At 35.5% G+C, this 21059-nt stretch overlaps 7 protein-coding genes across 7 annotated transcripts; 1 reads left to right on the top strand and 6 right to left on the bottom strand.

The window, feature by feature from the left end:
• Positions 1-136: 136 nt before the first annotated feature.
• Positions 137-2187, bottom strand: Tsp_02799 (hypothetical protein). Its single transcript, XM_003379080.1, has 8 exons — positions 2124-2187; positions 1912-2026; positions 1756-1794; positions 1244-1414; positions 1080-1116; positions 820-991; positions 677-721; positions 137-174 (listed from the first exon to the last, which is right to left on the bottom strand). The coding sequence occupies exons 1-8, from the start codon at positions 2185-2187 to the stop codon at positions 137-139; spliced, it is 681 nt and encodes a 226-aa protein (XP_003379128.1).
• An 873-nt stretch (positions 2188-3060) lies between these two features.
• On the bottom strand, positions 3061-4379 carry Tsp_02798 (homeobox protein Nkx-2.4). Its single transcript, XM_003379079.1, is given in 3 exon segments — positions 3061-3573; positions 3592-3848; positions 3938-4379. The coding sequence occupies 3 exon segments, from the start codon at positions 4377-4379 to the stop codon at positions 3061-3063; spliced, it is 1212 nt and encodes a 403-aa protein (XP_003379127.1).
• A 52-nt stretch (positions 4380-4431) lies between these two features.
• Positions 4432-5877, bottom strand: Tsp_02797 (conserved hypothetical protein). Its single transcript, XM_003379078.1, is given in 4 exon segments — positions 4432-4638; positions 4655-4712; positions 4763-4848; positions 5815-5877. The coding sequence occupies 4 exon segments, from the start codon at positions 5875-5877 to the stop codon at positions 4432-4434; spliced, it is 414 nt and encodes a 137-aa protein (XP_003379126.1).
• A 434-nt stretch (positions 5878-6311) lies between these two features.
• Tsp_02796 (copine-C) lies at positions 6312-7300 on the bottom strand. Its single transcript, XM_003379077.1, has 3 exons — positions 7217-7300; positions 6795-6919; positions 6312-6369 (listed from the first exon to the last, which is right to left on the bottom strand). The coding sequence occupies exons 1-3, from the start codon at positions 7298-7300 to the stop codon at positions 6312-6314; spliced, it is 267 nt and encodes an 88-aa protein (XP_003379125.1).
• Positions 7301-8868: 1568 nt separating this feature from the next.
• Tsp_02795 (ankyrin repeat-containing domain protein) lies at positions 8869-12725 on the bottom strand. Its single transcript, XM_003379076.1, has 12 exons — positions 12356-12725; positions 12166-12301; positions 11910-12126; positions 10880-11068; positions 10707-10822; positions 10447-10586; positions 10072-10158; positions 9864-10017; positions 9685-9800; positions 9426-9583; positions 9201-9369; positions 8869-9092 (listed from the first exon to the last, which is right to left on the bottom strand). The coding sequence occupies exons 1-12, from the start codon at positions 12723-12725 to the stop codon at positions 8869-8871; spliced, it is 2076 nt and encodes a 691-aa protein (XP_003379124.1).
• Positions 12726-13648: 923 nt separating this feature from the next.
• On the top strand, positions 13649-17305 carry Tsp_02794 (ankyrin repeat-containing domain protein). Its single transcript, XM_003379075.1, has 15 exons — positions 13649-14003; positions 14063-14195; positions 14236-14431; positions 14494-14696; positions 14738-14855; positions 14916-15104; positions 15163-15281; positions 15350-15480; positions 15586-15677; positions 15748-15853; positions 15919-16072; positions 16149-16261; positions 16591-16757; positions 16828-16996; positions 17058-17305. Exons 1-15 carry the CDS (start codon positions 13649-13651, stop codon positions 17303-17305), a joined length of 2493 nt encoding a protein of 830 aa, XP_003379123.1.
• Positions 17306-17428: 123 nt separating this feature from the next.
• On the bottom strand, positions 17429-21021 carry Tsp_02793 (metal cation transporter, zinc (Zn2+)-iron (Fe2+) permease (ZIP) family). Its single transcript, XM_003379074.1, has 15 exons — positions 20926-21021; positions 20459-20561; positions 20138-20233; positions 19943-20104; positions 19824-19895; positions 19679-19761; positions 19488-19622; positions 19413-19434; positions 19249-19367; positions 18695-18806; positions 18495-18576; positions 18271-18370; positions 18019-18184; positions 17779-17913; positions 17429-17754 (listed from the first exon to the last, which is right to left on the bottom strand). Exons 1-15 carry the CDS (start codon positions 21019-21021, stop codon positions 17429-17431), a joined length of 1809 nt encoding a protein of 602 aa, XP_003379122.1.
• Positions 21022-21059: the final 38 nt, after the last annotated feature.

Raw genomic sequence — 21059 nt, 5'->3', positions numbered from 1 at the left:
ATGAGTGGCTCTTGGTCAAAAACGACCATCGCGAATTGAATTGACAGTGTTAAACAAATCCACCAAATTTCAAGATCTGCACTGTACCAAACAGGAATCTCTTTTCACGCCATATACAAAGATGATGGCAAACAATTTACATATCTTCAAGTGACACTTCTGCAAGAACGGTCACTGTAAATGGTCATCAAACTTCACAGACTTTGTTAAATCTGGCACTGATAACTGTTTTTTTTAACACGAACAACCTTTTAATATCACAACTGGTCTATTTTTTCTGGGTGCTGTAAATCTATACTATGCAGCACTGCTATTATTTTCAAAACAAGTTTGAGTTGCAAAAGTTTTCTATAAGCAGGTTAGTTAAAGAAAAATTCAGTGATTTGATTTCCTTGATGCAACATTTTACGAACAAATAAATGATAAATAACTCACATTTCAATAATCATTTCATAACTTTATCATGTTGGGATAAAAGTAACTGCATTGCATTGTGATAATTTGTTTATGAATGGTACTTTGAATTAGTAATTCTTAGATAAAAATTTCTATATATATGGTAAAATTTCAAGTGCGCATTAACATAGAGAAAAATAAATTACAAACCAAACTAATATTATGACAAAAACTGAGCTAGCGGGAAATAGTTAATCAGTATCTGAGAATTCAAAATTACCGTATACTGTTATGCTACTCTTTAGTTGATGTTTAAATTGCTTTTCTTAAACATTGTAAACTATTTATTTGTCTAAACTAAGAAAGGAAATTGATTTGCCTTTGTAAAGGAGCATAAGAAAGTGCATGCAAGCCGCTAATGACCGTTCAAGCCGATGACATTTAAAGAAGCGTCTGCAATGGATGCCAGCTTGGCAAGATAAGCGGTCAAGTGGACAGAGGAGTCGATACAGAGCCTGCCAGATTCGGAAATTGTCAGCAACTGTCGACAACTTCTGCTATACACAGAGCCATTGTCAGATTCAGCTACGATTGTCTGACAATCAATGATTCATTCATTGGGTCCACTTCAAATTTAATTTATCCATTCGACAAGATCTGACCAATCATCAACCTCATGGTACGTCATATAGTACAGTAGGCCATCGACAGTTGGTACTTCTAAATGTAATGTAAAATTTTAAAACATAAAATGATTGCAAGGTGACCAGTGTCCAACAAACGGCTTGCGCGATTTGTATTCTCTGAATAGCTCTTTCTCGTTCATACTTACTAAGTTCTCAAAAACCTCTCGACCACTGGCTGCTTATCAGCCTTTTTCTCTAGTAATCGCTCGTTGACTGACACGTTAAAAGCAAAGACGAAAGCTCGACTTCTGCTCTTGTCCAAGGCAAGAACAAAATAAGTACTCTTCTCTGACCATCCAATCCACTCTGACCTCACTGGGTGCCAATTTGGACTAGTATTTCTTTACCATTGTCATACAATTCCATCTGATCCATATATAAAACAAATTCTGTACAAATTGAAATCTGACTTTTAAAAATGTTCTTTGAAAAATTATCTATATACATTTATTCATTTTTACTTATATTTACATTATATTTTGTAGTAATTTAAAAATAAATATATTACTTCATTTCCATTTACTTTGATACATTTATTCGATGGAATTCATTGCATTTTTAGTATTGCTTAACACAGTTCACTATACAATTTTAAAAGTCCAGAGGTAAACCAACAATACAATAAGATTTTATGCTTAATCAGCATCATGCAAACGTCTCTCAGTTTGCTTACCTATTCAATTGTATAACTTTACAAAAGTACCTATTATGACTAAAAAAATTAGTGTTTATCATTAGTAGACAGTTAGTTACCTGCAAATGAAGAAGCAGATATATATATATATATATATATATATCGTTTATGTGGCAGAGCTAGTGAATTCAAAACAGGTTTTCATTTATTCTGATCAAGAGTACAACATCTACAAGAGTACTGTGCAGACCAGGTTGACAAGTTTTTCTTTTCCTTTTCAAATTTTCAAAAGCTCCTGGCACGGTTTGTTCTTAAGTTTGTTGAAATTTAAATTGAACTATGTCATTTTTATTTTAGAAAACAAAGACATCCAAGTATTGTAAACTGAAAAGTTCTGATGTTTTTACCATAAAAGTGACACACTGAGTTGTAGATTAAACATGATGCGACCATCATTTGACAAACTAACATTTATAATCTACTATAAGTAAGGTAATAATTTTAAGTTGTCCAGCGTTTTCTTCTTTAATTTATTGATATCATGCTCAATGTGTGCAAGTTTATTTCACTTTGTCAAAAAATCTGTTGCCATTGCCACATTATACATACAAATGATCGAAGAAAGTGCATTATTTCATTTGAAGATGGAAATTTGAACAAGCGCATAAATTATCTGTTGTCGTGTTTTGTTTGTAATCAAAGAAGCAAGCATACAAAAAGAAGAATCACTTGTAGGTTCTGCTGTGTCTGTTGCCTGAAAAGTACTCTCCACTTCTTTCGGGTGGAGCGTTTTTTTCATTCTTTATTTTTATCTTCTTTTTGTTTCGAGATTGATGCTGCCCTTCACAGCCGAAAGACAAAAGCCGCCCATGCCACACGTCACCTTTAGCGTTCGCTAAACGCAGGTGCAACTAGCTTAACGCAGCCAAACAATAGCTTAGCCTTATTAAGGCCGGGTATTATTTAGCGGTTCACGTTCTCACAATAGATGGATTGGAATGCGAACGTGTGTGGGACCCAGCCAGAGCTTCACAAAGCGGCGACGGACTGTCTGCGCGACCCTCGGATTGCCTGACCCTGCGGGACGCCGTGCCTTGCCTACAAACTTTTCTACTAGCCGGTCACGTTAATCCGCTTCGACCTCGTCACTGAGCCGACCTTTGCGGCCATTCTTTTCACCTCATAAACGCATCAGATATGCTTTACTAATACCAGCAAACAGTGAAAAGACGTGATGAAAGCAAAAACGTAGCTTGTGCAACAATACAGAAATGTTTAAAAAGAATTATCATCAAGCGTTAGAACAGGAAGAAAAAGACACATTTTTAGGGAAGGGAAGTATGATTACCATCCACGAGCGTGCAGAGCGTAATACGGTGATGAGCCAGGCATGGTTGTATAGCCGAGATTTGTCGGTGCTGCCAGATGTGAGCTGGCAAATGAGTTGAACGAACTAGGCGCAGGGCAAGGAAATGGATGCGTGGGCGGCTGAGCCCAACTGCTACCTTGCGTGCACGGCATACCCGACATGCCGCTGGCCTTATTGTAGTCAATTGACGCAACAACTGGACTAATGTTTGGAGCTTCTTCAGATGGTTTATCATCTTTTACCAGCACAGAAACTGCAATTTTTCTCGGTGACCGACTAGACATGTCGGCGCCAACGGTGACCGGCGTCGGTGATCCAACTGCACTTGGCCCAGCGCTAGAATCACGACTTGGCGTCGGTGAGTCAGCGTAACTTTCACGATCCGAGTCAATGACTGATATTTTCTGCTGCCCATCAGCACTGGCGGCCGCGTCTGGCTCTTGCATGAGCTTTTCTTTGGCTTGTCGTTTGCATTTATACCTATGATTCTGGAACCAAATTTTGACCTGGGTTGGGGTGAGGTTGATCAACTGAGCGAGATGTTCACGTTCTGGAGCTGACAGATATTTTTGTTGTTTAAATCGTCGCTCCAGCTCATATACTTGAGCCTGCGTAAACAGCACTCTCCTTTTGCGGCGTTGCGGCATTGGAAATTGAATACCAGCGGCAGCGGCTTTCGCCGGATCTAGCATACCGCAGGCGCCGAGCATGGTCATGCTTGGCGGTGCCGGGCCACCAGTAGTCGTAGCCATAAGTCTTGGAACTGTAAAACAGTGATAAATTAAAATTCAATTTACCGGAAAGTATATAACAAAAGAAAAACAATGCAAGCAACAGCAAAAATGTAATCACCTCCAAAACGACTGTCATGTGTCGCATTATACCAGCTTGCAGTTTGATTGGCTGCAGCGGCTGCAGCAGCGTAAGATGAAAAATCTGTGGACGGTTGATACTGATGAGATGCAAAAGGTGCTCCAGCACCAGCTGAACCTGGACAATGCCCCAAGTATGGGTTGGACATCGTTGGCGCTTGCTGAGAGTGCATAGTTGATGACGGCGGAGTCCGATAAGCGCTGAATGGATTAAGTGAACTGCCATCAAAAGAATTCATGATCATTTGTGGTTTCAGTGTTCGCCACTGAGATGTTAAAGGATCCTCTAAAGGACTGAGAATGTCAGTAACTGAAAATCGAGTCGACTGGTGCTGTGAAGAACTAGCTTGCAATAGAGCGCCGGCTGAAGAGCAGAGACTGGTGTCCGGTACCGCAGCTGCCTTCAGGGTGCCTATGAACATCATCTGAATGAGCCCCAAATTTTGTTTGCAATACACCGACGACAATGTTTGCTCAATGAATAAACGGGCATTGTCGTCGCGGCTGGTTTGTGTACTTTGGGTAGGAGAAGCAACTTCTATTGGATGAATTCGACCCTTGCAGGCGGAGCACGATCATCTTCCGTGCTGATTGGTCAACTGACAGGCTACCGTACTCCACAACCAGCATGAGCCCATCGTACAAGGACTCTTTTCGACGGTTTTGGTCGATTAGAAGAAACTGGAAAGAAACAAACCGATTGAGGTGAAAAACGCTGAACAAGCGGTGAAGTACCAAGGCAACAAGCCTCAAGCCTTAATCCAAGTGTGGCTCAAGAGAATTTCCGATCCGTCAGTCAGCATACGTGAATAGGACTGCGTTTTCACAAACACACTCATCACGCGCTCGAAAACGCCCCTTGACTTCTTGCAAGCGCCAAGAAAAGCAATTCTGAACAAATTTTTAGCACATCTCAATTTTCTAACTGTTACCAAATATCGAAACATTTAACTTTCATTTAATTGAAGCAGAACAAAGTAAATTCCCTTTCTTATTTAAAAAAAACATCAAAATTTCAGGATATATTGTTTTATAATTTGTAGCTCCTAATGCAGCTTTGTCATTCTGATAACATCACTACATCTTATAAAAATTAATCTTAACGTAAACATCCAGCATTCATTAAAACAAATAACACTTCAACGCAACAACAATGGAAAAACGGAACTGCAAATAATAATTTATTTTGAAGACTTTTTTCACGTTAAACACTCACAGTTATTTGTTATATGTCACAAATTAGGTGATTTGTAATTTTCGCAAAGCTATATCAAAAATAATATATAAAATAGTGTAACAGTTCAGTAATTCACATAAAAGACAAAGTAATAATTCAGCTAGCTCGCACTTGAACTACATTTTCCATTGCCTGATATGCAAGTGCATCAACAATTGCCTCTACTTACATCATTTCAATATTAATCGCATTCACGATGAACAATGAAACCAAAAATGTTAATTTTGATTCCAAAGATATATATGCATGCATGCATAATAACAAAATTATAATAACAAAATACTGAATAATGACAAATAAATAAACAAACACTCAAATTATAAACAGCTGTGAATTAACATATAATAAAAACAATTTTATGTTTAAATGATATAATAAAAAAACATCTGCTCACTAAAGACGGTCAAAAGGTACGCATCAGCATCAAGAAGCATATTCACTTAATAAAAAGAATGTTGAAGCAATTTTCACTAAGCAAATTTAAAATTTTAAAAGCTGAATTAAAAGCAAAGTATATTTTTCAGTTTCAATTTAAAACAATTCAGTCTTCAGAACCTCTGTAGGTAGAATTTATTTTAGAAAAGCTCAACTTCTATTGCACTTGTTTTGTAACGTCTTACTTTACACTGAGTGCGTGCCTTGTATAAACATTTTCCAGCCTTCAGAATGCACCTATTTGCCATTACTGCAGAATATAGCTGCTGCTGCACTTACGCATCATATTACGATGTTTTAATCTACAATTGGAATCCTAAACAATATTTTCTATACTTTTATATACGATAACTGACTTATATTAGAAAAAAAATTGAAAGTGAAATGTGCAAAAATGGAAATCATATATACATGCATACGTAAAATTGTAGAACAGAGCAAATGAATTTTATTCACTTCTAATTGGAAAAGATCATTTTCTACAAATCTAAGATCAATTGCTATCTTCAAAAATTTAATAACATTTTTTATTCTTATTTCGTCTGTGCAAAGCTTACTAAGCAGAGGCTGCATCTGTGTAATAACAAATGCTACCCTGATTGAAGGACGCTTTACTGAAACAGCAATCAACCATTAGGAGGCGACAGTCGCAATCGTTCAACGATTATTAGCTTGTTGAAAATTATTGATCGATTGCTCTGTTGCAATAATCACTGAACAAACTGAAACTGCTTTCTCCACTGGAATAAATTTTTAATGAATAGAAAAACTGAAAACAACCCCATAATTCAGATAGCACAAATTAAAAGAAAAATGCAACAATAAATCACAAAAGAAATAAAAATGACAAAACAAAACAGCGACATGCTTTTTGACGTAAAAATGACAAAGCATGCACATTTATAAATTACAATTAAATTACTAACATTATTCAAATTTTATAAATTAATTCAACAAGTCCTAAAACTACACGGCCGTGTATAATAAATAATAGCATAAAACCTTTAAAGAAATTAAATACACTTTTTCACATGTTAAAATAATAAAAAAAACAATTGTAAAATAATAACAATAAATTTAAAACAGTAAAAATTTCATAGTTTACCTTATTTATTGTCATCTTTAGCATCTTGATTAAGCTTGGTTTAATGCAATTATTATGTACGTGTGTGTTTGTTTGCGTGTGTGTATTTGTAAGCATATTGATTCAACAATAATTATGGTTTTGCTCAAATTTTCTTTTTGAACAAGTATATTTGGGGAAGAACAGTGGTATACAGAACACCGACACTGTATTTTGAAATACATTGCATTTTAGTTTGAAATGAGGCCAGCTTAAACGCGACTCCATATTGCTTAACATGCATGATGAGCATGTCAAATTGAAAATGGTCGATCTCTGGCAATTTGCACAGAGAAATAGCGATAAGTTGATGATCACTGTCCACAGTCGAAAGCCAAGCTGATCAGCTTCCGGCGCCACAGCGCAATCGACGCTGTTTGACCTCCTGCCACTGCGGCTGCACAAGACGCCACAGTGACCGACCGGTGTTGACAAGGTGGACATTAGTGGATGTGCTGCGTAACGTCGACAAATTGAAAACCACGGCCCGGTCGCCTCGATCCTATACTGACATGCGGTCCGCTTGTTGACCAAGCAAGGTGGTCCATATTAGCCGGTCCAGTCAACGAGCAGATTATGACGCATAGGCTTGCTCACAGATCTGATTAGTAAACAGAACTGGCGCTGTGAGGATTACGACTGCTGCCTTGAGTGCTGAACATCATTTACTCTTCGAACACTTGAGACCGACCGCAAAAAAACAGTGCCCTGCAAAAATACATCCATATGCCCATAACCATTTGCAAACATCCTTTCCAAAGTGTCAGCTGATGAGGGGCTATGGGTTTTGACGTTATTTTTTTTTGGTCCTCAACAAATCACTTTACACTTGTTCAATGCTGTACAACTACTGAAGCATACTTCTCACCATATAAGCGACGACAATTTATTTCACTGTTCAACAATTTGCCATTCATTTCTAATATGTCTTTAACTTCTTCACAGTCCTTTTTCTGTAATTCACACTGGCATAAAAATTATTACATCTTGTCGCACTTATAAGTAGTTAGATGACAATTTGTATCAGAGTGAAGATGGATTAAAACTTATTACAATAAAAAAAAACTTCCTGTGGTGTTGACTCAGGTCAGAGTTCTTTCTCAGCAAAGGTCATTCATTGGCAACGACTCCACCTCGTTCACAAAAGTGCTATATAACAATGCCGTAACAATGACGTGTGCTAGAAAACTTCACCAATAAAAAATGCTCAATCATCAATATATATATATATATATATAGATAGATAGACAGATCTATGATGAAAGTAAAAAATTTCAAATAAAAAGAAAAATTATAAATTCTGTGTAATGTCCTTACAATTATGTCAAAAAATTATTTTTTGGCAAAAATACAACTTGCTCAATTACATTTCTAAGCTGCTATAATAATTACCAAATATTTCTTTCTTACTTCCTTACTTAGAAATTTACTGTACCTTAAGTAAATGTACAAAAATATACCTACAAGTACAAATTGAGAAAACTAAATAAAATAAAAAAAGATGTCATTAACATAAAAATATCCTTGATTTCTAAGTATCACCTTTAATACACATCAAAATTTGGTTATGGCTGGCTTGCATGCTTGAAAAGGTTCACAAATTCAATTCTGGTTGTATAACCTAAAATGCAAATTCATGATCATTTGAACATTTCAAACAAAAACAATAATGGTTCTATTGTAATGAACAAATAAAAACAATTTAAATAATCAATTCGTTTTGGGAAGTCATAACTGATAATAAAATGATATATGATATCATTAATTCTTAAATACTTTATATAGAAATTTCAGTTGTAGTCAACAGTTAAACTTTATCTTGTTTTATTATAATGCAGAACAAAACATTGTTCTAAAATCATTTAAAACAGAAGAAACTTAGAAAAATGAAAATGAATTAAAAGAATAGATAGCAAACACATTTTGCATAACAGAAGAACAGCCAGCACTACGCTGAAATCTATGGCAACATTATTCCTAAATAACGTAGATTATGTAAAACGTGAAAATGGCAGTAATTGTATATATATATATATATAATGAACCAAACAGAAAAGCAAAAAATAAAACAAAAATAAACATACAACTTTAGAGCAACTTAATTTAACACTTAAGCTTAAGTGAAACGACTGTTTGAGTGAAGAGTGTTCAGCAACTCGACCAGCTTTGCAATTTCGTTTCGCTCATTCACAACATATTCCAATGTCTCCCACATCATTTGTATAAGATCTTGGTCACTTTTTGTATCCAGTGCATAGTCTTTTGACATTGGTGTAGAAAAGCGGAAAAACGGCACACCCATACAATGACACCAAGATCTGGCCCGATCAACGGGTCTACCTGAAATGCATTAATAAACAAATAGCACTCATCGACACCAATAAACACAAACTGACATTTTTAAGTAGATGAAAAAAGAAAAGACAATTTCATATCCATTTTATTTACCTTCTGCAGCTGTCACTTGATCCATAATCATATAGCCGAGATTTTTAAAGGCGCTCACCATGTCAATCACATTGATAAAACCAAGATTGAGTGATTCGATAGGCATATCTGGAATTCTGCCAGTACCGATACTCAAAAGACAACCTACCGATGCTTCTTCATTGCATTCCTAGAAAAGATAACTTTCTTCGTGCGTATATAAAAAACTTACTGATGAAAATTTACTGAAAATTCTTGGCAACTTTTGTAACGTTCAAATTCTGACAGCAAATCCAAAGCAGGATTGTTTGCAATTAGCCCACCGTCGACAAATTTATTGTCTACACTGTCAAAATAAGTCGGTGCGGCGCTGGAACATCTCAGCACTTTCCACAGTGGAATATCTACAAATAAATCAAAAAAACAAATATGGTTTTGAAATTAGTCAAAAAAAAATAAAAAAAATGAATAAAAATTAAGCCAATAAACAACAAATTAACTGTACCGGGAATGTAAGAACACTGGGTGCAGCACTGACTGTCGTCACCCGGCAAAGTATAATTACGAAACATGTGCAACTGAACAGGATGCTTTTCAGCCAAAACTGTAGTAATAATCAGTCTAAAATTGTAGATAAATTACAAATTTTCCTAAATAAACAAAAGCAAACGTTTTCATCATTACTTTGGAGAGACGATATCGGTTATTTTGGAAGTTTCGCCAATATTTGCCTTTATCAACTGCTCAAAAGCATCACTCTGATAAGGCCGTATGCGGCCTTCGAAAAGACAATCTTTCATTCGAAGATAAATTTTTTGACAATCTCGAAGTGACATTCCTAAAACAGAATTCTAACACATAGAACAAAAATATAAACAATCTGCTATTTTACCTTTTGCCAAACCAGCAGCCAAAAATCCTCCAGTACTAGTACCAGCAAGCCAAGTGACGTAAGAAATCAACGGCTTCTTCAATGCAGCTTCAATATAAAGTAAAATCTACAAAATGGAAAAAAAACAGAACTTAATACAATGACAAAAAATTATATTTTCCCCCATGCCTGAACTAAAATGACGCCTCGAATACCACCACCGTCCAAGCTTAACAATACATCGAATTTCTTTCCAGTAGCTGCCATTTCAACAACTTTTTTGATGCATTTTTCTTGCTTGCGAACACTAACCGCTTAAACAATAAACCAAACAATGAAATAATAGTAATAACAATAACAATAACAATAATGACAGTATAATTTTATTTATTTTACTTTCCAAATAATTAAGTGCAGTATATTGGACGGAAAGATCACTTTCATCGGCATTACGATAACTACAAGTAGCCGCACAACCGCTACTCTCAATCGGGCATCGAATCGCACCACCAATAATCAAACATCTCATCAGCTCCCTGAATGAATGTGAAAAACGAATAGTTGCTTATCAGTTCCTCAAACCAGTGGAACAATAATTGAACAATAAATAATTGAACAAACCAACAGGGAAGTAAATAAAAGGAAACCTTGCTTACCTTCCTCGAACGTTCAGTCGAGCAGCAGTGTGCCGTGGACTGTGACCATTGTCGTTGACAATGTTCGGATCGGCACCGAGAACAAGCAACGCTTTTGTCATGCTTTCATTTTCCGCCTATTATTTATCGTAATGCAAAAATTTCCCTCAACTACAATGGCGAAGTTCGATTACCGACACGGCGATATGCAAACTGGTGTTTCCATTCGTATCTTTCGCGTTCAAGTCGGCACCGTGATAATAAAGCGCCACTACACAGCTCAAATTGTTCAAGTACGTATGCAAATGAAGCGCAGTCTGACCGGCATTGTTGCGACAATTCAGATTAATGTCAGGACAAACACTCAGCAAAGCGTTGAGAGCCTAAAATTTACCAACAGTAACAAACAAAATTATAATTGAAGTTCGCTCGCTGCGTTTTTTCCCTTACATTTAACTACTACGAACACAGTTAACAATCGAATTAATCAATCTTCGGTTCAATTCCATTAACATTTTACATATTTGAAAAACAAATTCTATAACACTGCTACATCTCAGTAGAAACATTTCAAAACATTACAAGAAATAATATGAACTATTGTATAATATTTTTGAAGTTGAAAAAAAAATATTTGCTTCCCGCACCTGCTTATTGCCGGCGACGTGCAGTGCACTGTTGCCGGTCTGCTTTTCAGCTTGGTAAATGCAATCTGGAGATGCTTCGACTAATGTTTTGATCATTCTATAATAAATCAAATAATAACTGTATAATATATATTTAAAAAATAGATAAATTGAAGCAAAATTGGAATTATATTTAAAATAAAAAGAAAAGTTATACGAGATACTGTAATAGATAATTACAAAAATTGATCCTGATTATCCTTTATGTAAGAATTGAATGAAAACGTGCAAAAGATCAATTGTTATCTGCTGAAAACAAACTCGTTAAGTTTATTTCCGCTTTGCAGCATGGCCATGTGAATCGGCGATCGACCGTTGCACATAATATTCAGCACGGCACCTTGTTTCAACAAAGCTGCCGTGCAAGTTGGCTTGCAGCTACTGATGGACAAAAATAACGGCGTGTAACCATCCTTGCTCAGTGCATTGATTCGGCTTTTCTCGTTATCGTAGCACGCCAGTGCCTAAATGGGAGAAAATTTGAAATCGAAACTGTTGAACGAAAAAGGTATTTTTTTTGTAAAACTGTTCCACAAACCGTAATCATCGTCGGGCTAGTGCGTGCAGCGTAGTGGAACGGCGTTTGTCCTCGAATGTCGGTTACAGTCAACGAGGCTTGCAAACAATCAATCATATAGACCACCAAATCCACATTGCCACTTTCTACCGCAATATGCAACGGATAACAGCCTTCCGGCTGGCAGACGTGCGATAATTGTCTACAAAACACAACTGACTGAGCACTGCTGCGAACACTGGACAGTATACAATGAAAAAGCCGAATTACTGCTTACTGTTTGCAACACAGTTGATTGGATTTGATCAGTTCAAAATAGTTCTTCATTCCCAATTTGGCGGCAACGTGAACTGGCAACCAAAGTGAATGGGCTTGAATACAGTCGAGAAGTGTGTCGAGAGCTTTTCGATTATCTGCAACGCGTGCGTTTGCACAATTTTAAATGTACAATTGGGCGCAGAACAAACCTATCAATTGAAACAGACAAGAATGATGCACCAGCATGTTGTAATAGTTCGAAGCTTCGTTCGAATCGTTGAAGCGCCTCAACGAGAGCATTTTGTTGTCTATCCAGTACAAGACCACGTGGTAGAGTTTATTTGCACCGGTTGGATTTTCATTAGCACGAAAAACTGCAAACTGTTCGTGTCGTTCTTGTTCAACAAGCAGACGAACGGAACGTGTCGGAATCTCGACGACCGTTTTGGAACTGCTCGGCAGCCACCAAGATTCGCCCATCACCTTCTCACGCACCGCGCTCACCATGTTGCCGACAAATTTCGATACCTGGTTGATTTTGTTGGAATCTTGATAAATATGCGTTTGTTGATTAGCCATAATTATTAGTTCTCTTTTTCCCTTCAGAACAGTTCAAATGAACTCAAAGAGACGAGTCGGTATTTTATAACGCAGAGAACAACTGCAAAATCACCACATGACGACAACGAATAGCGCAATCGCAAAACGATGACTCATCAACGTGTTTGCTTGGACAACAATTTTATTCCAGTTTTGTCGTTTTTTTTTACTTTCACTGTTCACTTCATCCGTCAAATGCTAAATAGAAACACGGCCAAAATAGGAAATATCTGTTGGACGTTTGCAGCATCATCGATTAAAAACAAACGATGATAACGAAGCCACTAATTGCACGCACTGCGCCTGGCGCAACCAACTGATAAGTGAAAACAAATACACGATCGGAATGCAAATTTATACTGCTGATTAAAAGCACTGCGTTGAAATTACGAAACAATTGACAAGTAATCGTCGATATAAAATGGAAAAATAAGCAAACACAAAAAAAACAATCATTTTTCCTTCAAAAGTATTGCACATTTTAAAACTTTAAACTATTTCCACTTTAAGCTCAATCGAATTCAAAATTTTGTTTAAATTTTAAAACACATTAAAGTCCATACACTCTGCGGTGCGGAAAACAATTTAGCCATTGTCAACACAAACCTCAGTCAGAGTACTCTGATAATCAACGCCTAGTTCGGTCGCAAATTCAAAAAATTGTCAACTTTACAGCAGGTAAGTGGAAACTATTTTTTCTATCACAATTCCTTGAATATACAAAAAATAACTAGTAAAAATATAAATAATAACACCTTTTCAAAAATTAGAATTGTTCAAGATGTCAATTTGTCATACTGTAACAAATAGTTTACAAGTACAATTTCATTGGACATGCCAAAACAAATTTTTTATTCCTTCTCCATATGTCTCATTTCAGAATACGTACTGAAGCAATAAGTATGGCTGAACAGATGAACGAGAAGAACGCGAAAAAGAAGCAGAAGAGTGGAAACGACGGCGACAGTGCGTGGGATTTTGTGAAAGAAAAAATCATTGGAATAATGTTCACCTTCCCGAAAGATCCGACAATTTCGGTCATTGTTCCGAAAAAGGTACTGAAACGTATGAACGTGGAAGAAAGTTTCGGCAAGTTTTCAATTCAATCCAAAACCAGTGACATGGGCGAAATAACGTACCACATTGTGCTGAATTGGAAAGAGAGTTCCGTTTCCCTGCACCGATTCAACAAAAGAGAAGACTGCAAGGAATTTATTAAAATGTTGCATCCTTTTGAGGAGTTATTTTTTCTAGTCGGTATGACGAGAGCACTGTTTAAAAAAACGAATAATTACTCCAGTAATACAAAACTTCAGGTAAGAAAACTTTATCAAAGCTAGTCTCCTTGATCAAGGAACATCCGCTTTGGAGAGCAGTGCACGTTGCAGCCTCGTTGGGAATAATGCCTTTTTTTCAAGCATTGGAATTGCAAACTGAAAACAAGGAGAAGTATTTCATTTTCAATTTTACAATATTCAAATATTATCAGTCTGATCACGTTCAGATTGTTGAAATTAGCTTCTAGTCCGGAAGGTCAGTGTGCGTTGCATTTGGCCATCGCAAACAACCACTTCCGCCTGGTGAAATATCTAATGCACGGGTTGAATGTGCCGCCCACGCAAATCGACAAAAACGGAAAGAATGCTTTGCATTACGCTGCTGCGACTAATGAAAAGATGATCAAAGTGATAATCATGATAATAAACGTTTCAGTGTTGATTATTCTATTATTTTTATACATTTAAAGGAGATCATGTTAACTGAAAGCGGAAAACAATGCTTGAGCGCGTTGGACACTGATGGCGACTCGCCGATGATGACAGCGATCGGTGCTTGCAAACCAGGATGCATTTTATTATTATTTCACCATGGGGCCAAAATGGACAGAAATAAAAAAGGCTTGTCGCCGCTTCATCATGCCATGATACAAAAAGCACATAGAGCTGGAAAGTAAGTTGAAAGTAATGCGTTCAATATAATGCAATTCACAGAGTCGATTGGATGTTTTTAAGATCAATAGAAACGGTGGTAAAATTATTGGATGACCCTACGGATGTTGTCCAAGAAAGTACAGGAAACCGTGCTTTGCATGTTGCACGAAGCAAGCAAGTAAATTCAAACTTGGCGTGGGAATTTCAAGCATGTTGTTGTTGTTGTATTTTCCTTTAGGCGCTATTGGCTTTCTTAAACTGTTGCCCAAATTTCGACGTGAACGTTAAAAACAAAGACGGCCAAACAGCACTGCATGTGCACACATCATCCGGTAAACTTGACTGCGTTTTGGTACTCTATTACAAAGGCGCAAATGTGAACGTCGTCGACAACAAAGGAAACACTTGTTTACATATTGCCGTTGCGGTAAACAGCTAAACAACAACAAACAAGCAAATTTCATTAATTTCTGTTCAATTTGCAGAATGGACATGAACTACTGGTGAAAGCGCTGCTTGTTTTCGGGGCTGATCCGAATGTTGTCAACTGTGAAGGCGAGACTCCTCGGCACATTGCCGCGATGTTGCCCACCGACGCCAGCGAGTAAATGCAAATGAGCTATTCCATTGGTATGGATCGGATTTTGTTTCATTTGGAAAAATTCATTTCAGAAAATTTGTCCGGTATCTTGTGATCAACGGCGCTTTTCCCTGCCAAATTCACAACCGTTCATCTCTGAGCCACAAGAAATTCTGCACTGAGTTCATCGTTGAAGAAATACCGCTGCCAGAAGAAAATAATGGTAATTTTTTTCAAAATATCAAATATCCTTATTTCATTATTGATAAGAAAGTCGATGAATTTTGTGTTTCACATTTCGATTTTTTAGATTTTTTGCATTATCCAGAATATGTATTAAACAACATAAAGAAAGGAGATTATTTTTCAATTATGGTCACCATAGACGGCGGAGGCATTCGAGGGTTGATAGCGCTGCAAGTCAGTTCCAATTTACACTTCAGCATTAATTAATAGCTTATCATGCTGTACGGTCTGATTTCTTTTTCAGATATTAATAGAGTTGGAAAAAAGGCTTAACGCTCCTGTATACAATTACGTGGATTGGGCAGTTGGAACCAGTACAGGAGGACTAATAGCGTCTTCTTTAGCCTTAAGTTTGTCGCGTTTGTTGTTACTTTTCAATTTCACGCTGATACATATTTTTAAATTTTTGTTGAAGAAATGTCTTTGCGAGATACACAAAGAAAATACTTACAACTGAAAGACGAGATTTTTGAACGTTTCCGGCCGCCGTATCCGTCGTCGACTTTTGAAAAGTCGCTCCAAAGTTTTGTAGGGATATCTACCACAATGGCGGAGATCGGCAATTGCAAGTATGTAACTTGATAACATCAAAATTGAAATAATACTAAAGTGAACTAAAATTATAAACATGAAATGCGTTTTAAGATTACTTCTTACAACATCAAAAATAGACAATTTTCCAGCAACGTTGCACCTTATGCGTAACTATATAGTACCGGAAAGTGATAAGCAAAGCGACGGATGTCAAAATCCAGAAGGTAAGTTATTTATTTAGCCAAAGTTCAAACAAAATCATGTTCCAATTATGAATAATATAAAACAAATATGTATAATATTATCAGTCGAAAACAAACCATTTCAACTAGTTACTAGTTCATTATGGATAGTATAAAGAAAAGCATGTTGAATTAAATGAGTGAAATATAAAAAGCCCAAAACAGTACTTTTAGATGTTTCGATTTTCATTCATACACTCACAGATTATTATAATTAAAACTTCTTTTTTAGCTTTTATTTTAAATAATTATTTTTTGACTTTACTTTTTTGAGATTACTGTACGTTATCTATTAATCAATTCAAATTAAGATGTGCTTTTATGGAGATGTCTGCGTTGTACCACTGCTGCGCCATTTTATTTTTCCACTGTAGATGAGCTATATATGGACGGTGGTCTGATTGCAAACAATCCAACGGCAGTGGCGCTTACTGATTTTGTAAAATACAGCAAATTATTGGAGGAGGATGTAATCACAGTTTTTTTAATTAAATTTAGCTTCACTATTCACGTAAAATCATGAAATTAATTTTACTTTGATGGTATAGAATGCTGAAAATTGTGAAAAACTTGGCTGTCTTCTAAGCATTGGTACTGGTCAGCAGCCGCGAACGGCAACCAAAGTGAAAAACATCAAATCATCAAATCCATATAAATTTATAGGGGCAATCATAGATATTATAAAACTGGTTATATCCCAGGTTACAGTCACAGATGGTGATAAAATTTGCTTTATTAAGTGACGGCAGATTTTTTTTATAGAAAGGTTTTTTTTCAGGATTCGGTGTGCAACATGCGATGCAATATTGCAGCGCGTGCAAAATCCCCATTTTCCGCTTTTCACCTCCGCTGTCAAAACATTACAGTTTAAATGTAAGCAAAGATTCAGATGCAATAGCAATGATGTGGGAAACAGTTGAATATATCTATGCCCGTCGTAACGAAATGGACAAGTTAGCAGCGTTGTTTCGGGCAATTCATCCAAAGTTGGATAATGAAGAAACATTGCTTGAGGAAAACGAATAAAGGAATAAAATGATTTCAAATAATTTTACTTTCATTCATTATGAATTGAATCTAAAGAAAAAATAACAAGGATTCGATGGAATTTGAATTTTACCACGATAATAATAATTGTTATATGAAGAATTATGACTGAGGTGAATTTTCAATATTCGCATTCTGCTTCTTCTTGTTCGTCTTCTTTTGCTTCATAATTTCATAAAATGTTCTACCAAGGGGCCAAAATTTTTCATTCTCAGAGCCCAAAAAAATTAAGTGACCTACGATGTACAAAGCTATCAAACACGCAGACATCGAAAAACCGGCGCTCAGGTATTCCAAGTAAACTGCATTTTCTTTAGCAATGAAATGAGCTGGGATAGAGAAAACAAGGTTCATCAGAATAGCAGAAAAAAAGACAGTATACATAAATGGCATAGTAAGCGTTGCGGACAAAAACAATGCAGAATAAACTGCAAAAATGCACAAAGCAAAACCTATATCCATGCGAATTGCATCCACCTCGGAATTGTTACTATGAAACAGAAGCAAACCAAAACAGATCCAAATTCCACCGAAAGTACCAAAACATGCGTATGCAAAACTGTTGCCTGTATAAAATTCTTGAAGACCTAAAATTTAAGAAAAAGGAAAAATTCATTACAATGTCTAAAAAACGTATACATTTTAAGTAAAACATCATTTTCATATTTTCCTTCAAAAGTCTAAAAACATACCAGCCAAAAGCTGAATAAAACCGCCAAGAATTATTGCCAACCAGACAGTTAAATGTGGACCAACTATTTCTAAACTGTATAGTTGAAAGTAGAACGAAGCAATTGCATAACCGGACAGACCAAGAGCAGCGGGATTAGAGTACTTCGGATGCATATGGATGATTCGCTGAAAACACAAAAAAGGGAATATTTCATATTATGAAAACAGTAAAGTATATGATTTATTCGTCAGTTATTGAGAACAAAATATACGTCGAATTCAACCGATTGTTTGTCGAACTGGCTACGTTTGTCAGTCGCTGAATTCAAATTTTCCAATGAACAAGTATTTCGTTCAGTCATTTTTGAAAATCTTAAAAATGCATCAGAAATTAAAATATATTCCATAAACTTATGTAAAAAAATATATACATAAAGTAAACTATCAAGGAATGATAAAAACCAATAACATACAAGTTAGCTAAAAGTCAAATTACAATACTCGCATATTTAAAATATTATTTATGCACTTACGGTTATGCAGTTTACAAGTACTATAACATTGAACCATATATAAAACTGAAATTTACATATTTCAAAATAAAAGAACTTCAAATTATTCAAAACAATGTCAACATGAAAAGCTTTTGAGCGAAAAAGAAATCATGACAAAAATGCATAAAGAATTCAAACTTACCAGTAGCGTATGCGATACAAGCAAAAAAATGCAGCCAGACAGAAATAAGGAACCTAAGTGAATAAATGACAGAGTGGTATGCATAGTACAGACCGCTCGCTCCCTCAGTAACCTGAAAATCTTTAACGTAAACTTCAAAATTGTTTGTGGTGACTAATAAGTGTCGAAGCATTTATTACGTTTAGTAGTTACTAAAATTTCAGTTCGCTTATAAATTAATGTTTATTCTAGCAATTCAAATTCTGTATTTTTAATTTTACTCACTTTTTTAAAAGTTGTTTACAGTAATACATTTCAAATTTTCAACTTTACTTCGGAAATTGTTTCAAACGGATGAACTAGTCGAAAGCAAAATTTACTTAATTTGAAAATTTCAAGAAACATAACTTTACCTGAAAAGAAAGCGCAGTAAAATGAAAAAAGAAACGTCTCTAACATTTCTAAACAGATGAAAGTGGAAAATTTATCCATGCAAAACGTTTGATTTAAGTTAAAAATGGGAAACAAATCACCCGTTAATGTCCGTGACGGACAGTAAGCAAAACTGGAATAACAGAACCCGCTAATAAACTCAGCAGTTCCAAACTACATGCAGAACGTGTCTCTCCTGCTGAACGAATGCTTGAAATAACTTCAGGTAAAATGTGCACCGTGGCGACAAATAAAAACGAACCTGCACTAATTAGTAACAATATTCCTATTACATTGGAAGAGCTACTCGCCGAGTGACCAATTTGAGCCTGTAATGAAACAAAGTAGTTTGAAAAAAATATACAAATTAAATAATAAATACCTGACTTATGCCAGCAAATGTTAATAAAGTAGCTAACGGAGCTGAACTAGAGAATATAATCAAAAGCTTCCTTATTTTCGACTTCTCAAATCCTTCATTTAGAAGATAAGTTGAAAGACCAAATGCTGCAGGTGCCTAAAACTTCGTTTCAGTCGTTTTCACTTTCGAATAATTTTTAAACAATTTCATACTTTATGTAATAAAACAGCTAAAAAAATGATGAAAGTAACAGATGAATCTGCAAATGCTGCAGCACCAAGAGCGATTCCATCAGCTAAATTGTCAGTATCAATAAAACAGATTGAATAAAAAAAATTACATGCAGCAATATCGTACTTGCTGAATGAACAATTAATCCAATAGTCGCCATCCATCCGTGATGGATTCTGACACGTCCACGATCATTTCCTAACATAAATTCATTGAAAACAAAAAACATTTTGGGCTGATTTTACCATGAGTGTATCGTTCAGTTATGTGTTCTATTAAGAACATGAATAAGAAACCATACAACAATGTCACACCAATAATTCGACTTTTTCCCTCAAAGTTCACCGCAGAGCATTCATGCATCAACCAATTTTCTTGCGCAGTATGTAAATCTGCTTTTCCCATTGCTGTATTTTTGGTGTTGTTTTCAAAAAAATTACCTTTGGGACGAGGAATAAACTGCTTTACTACATTGACATCTTTATTGATGGGAATATTTTCGTAATGATCAAAATGTTTCCCTTCAGCATTCAAATCTGAAGTATAAAACTAATTATGAATGCAAACAACATTAAAGTTAGGTAATTCATTCAATATCTTAAATTCACATGACAGCTAGCCCATGAGCTAGTCATAATCACCTGCAACACATAATTTTTGTAAGTGATTAATATTAAAATTTATACATAAAACGAAACTAAAAAAATTAAAAAATGCAACTTTATTACTCTTAGTAACAATAAAGGTGCCAAATTACATACGTGGAGATGCGTGAATTGCATGAATTCCTTCAGGAACAATGACACCAAGAGCGGTTCCAACTAGCAGGCCAGCCCCAAGAGCGCCAGATAATTTTATTCGATTCTAAAACGCTTTCCAATCAAAAAAAATGCAATAACAATAACATTTTTGACATAATTTTGAAAACACAAATGAGAATTTTCACAAATTTCATTGTGATATTCTAATTTGAAACTTAGCTTAAATTTCAAAACTATATTACGACTGTTGAGAACCTAATTAAAGTGCAAATATTGATTTTGTAATTCATAATTATGCCATACTTTTTAAGATTTGGAAAAAAATATTTGCCGTTCAAATCAACAAGCAGTGTATTCTATGCATATAAGTAATTTCTGATAAATTAAAATTTTTTTTATCATAAATTCATGAAATTTCCATATACGTGTTGTTTAGTTGTTTATATTTTTATTGAATTTTGCCTTACTTCCGGTAAAGAGACTATTGTTGGTACAATGCCTATCATAAGAGAACCAATAAACATAAATACAGATAATAAAAGTACACTGAAAGCTTCTGCCATTATTAAAATATTGTGAATAGTTTACTGTAAGTTATAAA

This window comes from Trichinella spiralis, assembly GCF_000181795.1.
Source record: "Trichinella spiralis strain ISS 195 chromosome Unknown Scfld2, whole genome shotgun sequence".
NCBI lineage: Eukaryota > Metazoa > Nematoda > Enoplea > Trichinellida > Trichinellidae > Trichinella > Trichinella spiralis.
This window is presented reverse-complemented; position numbering and strand designations above follow the sequence as displayed.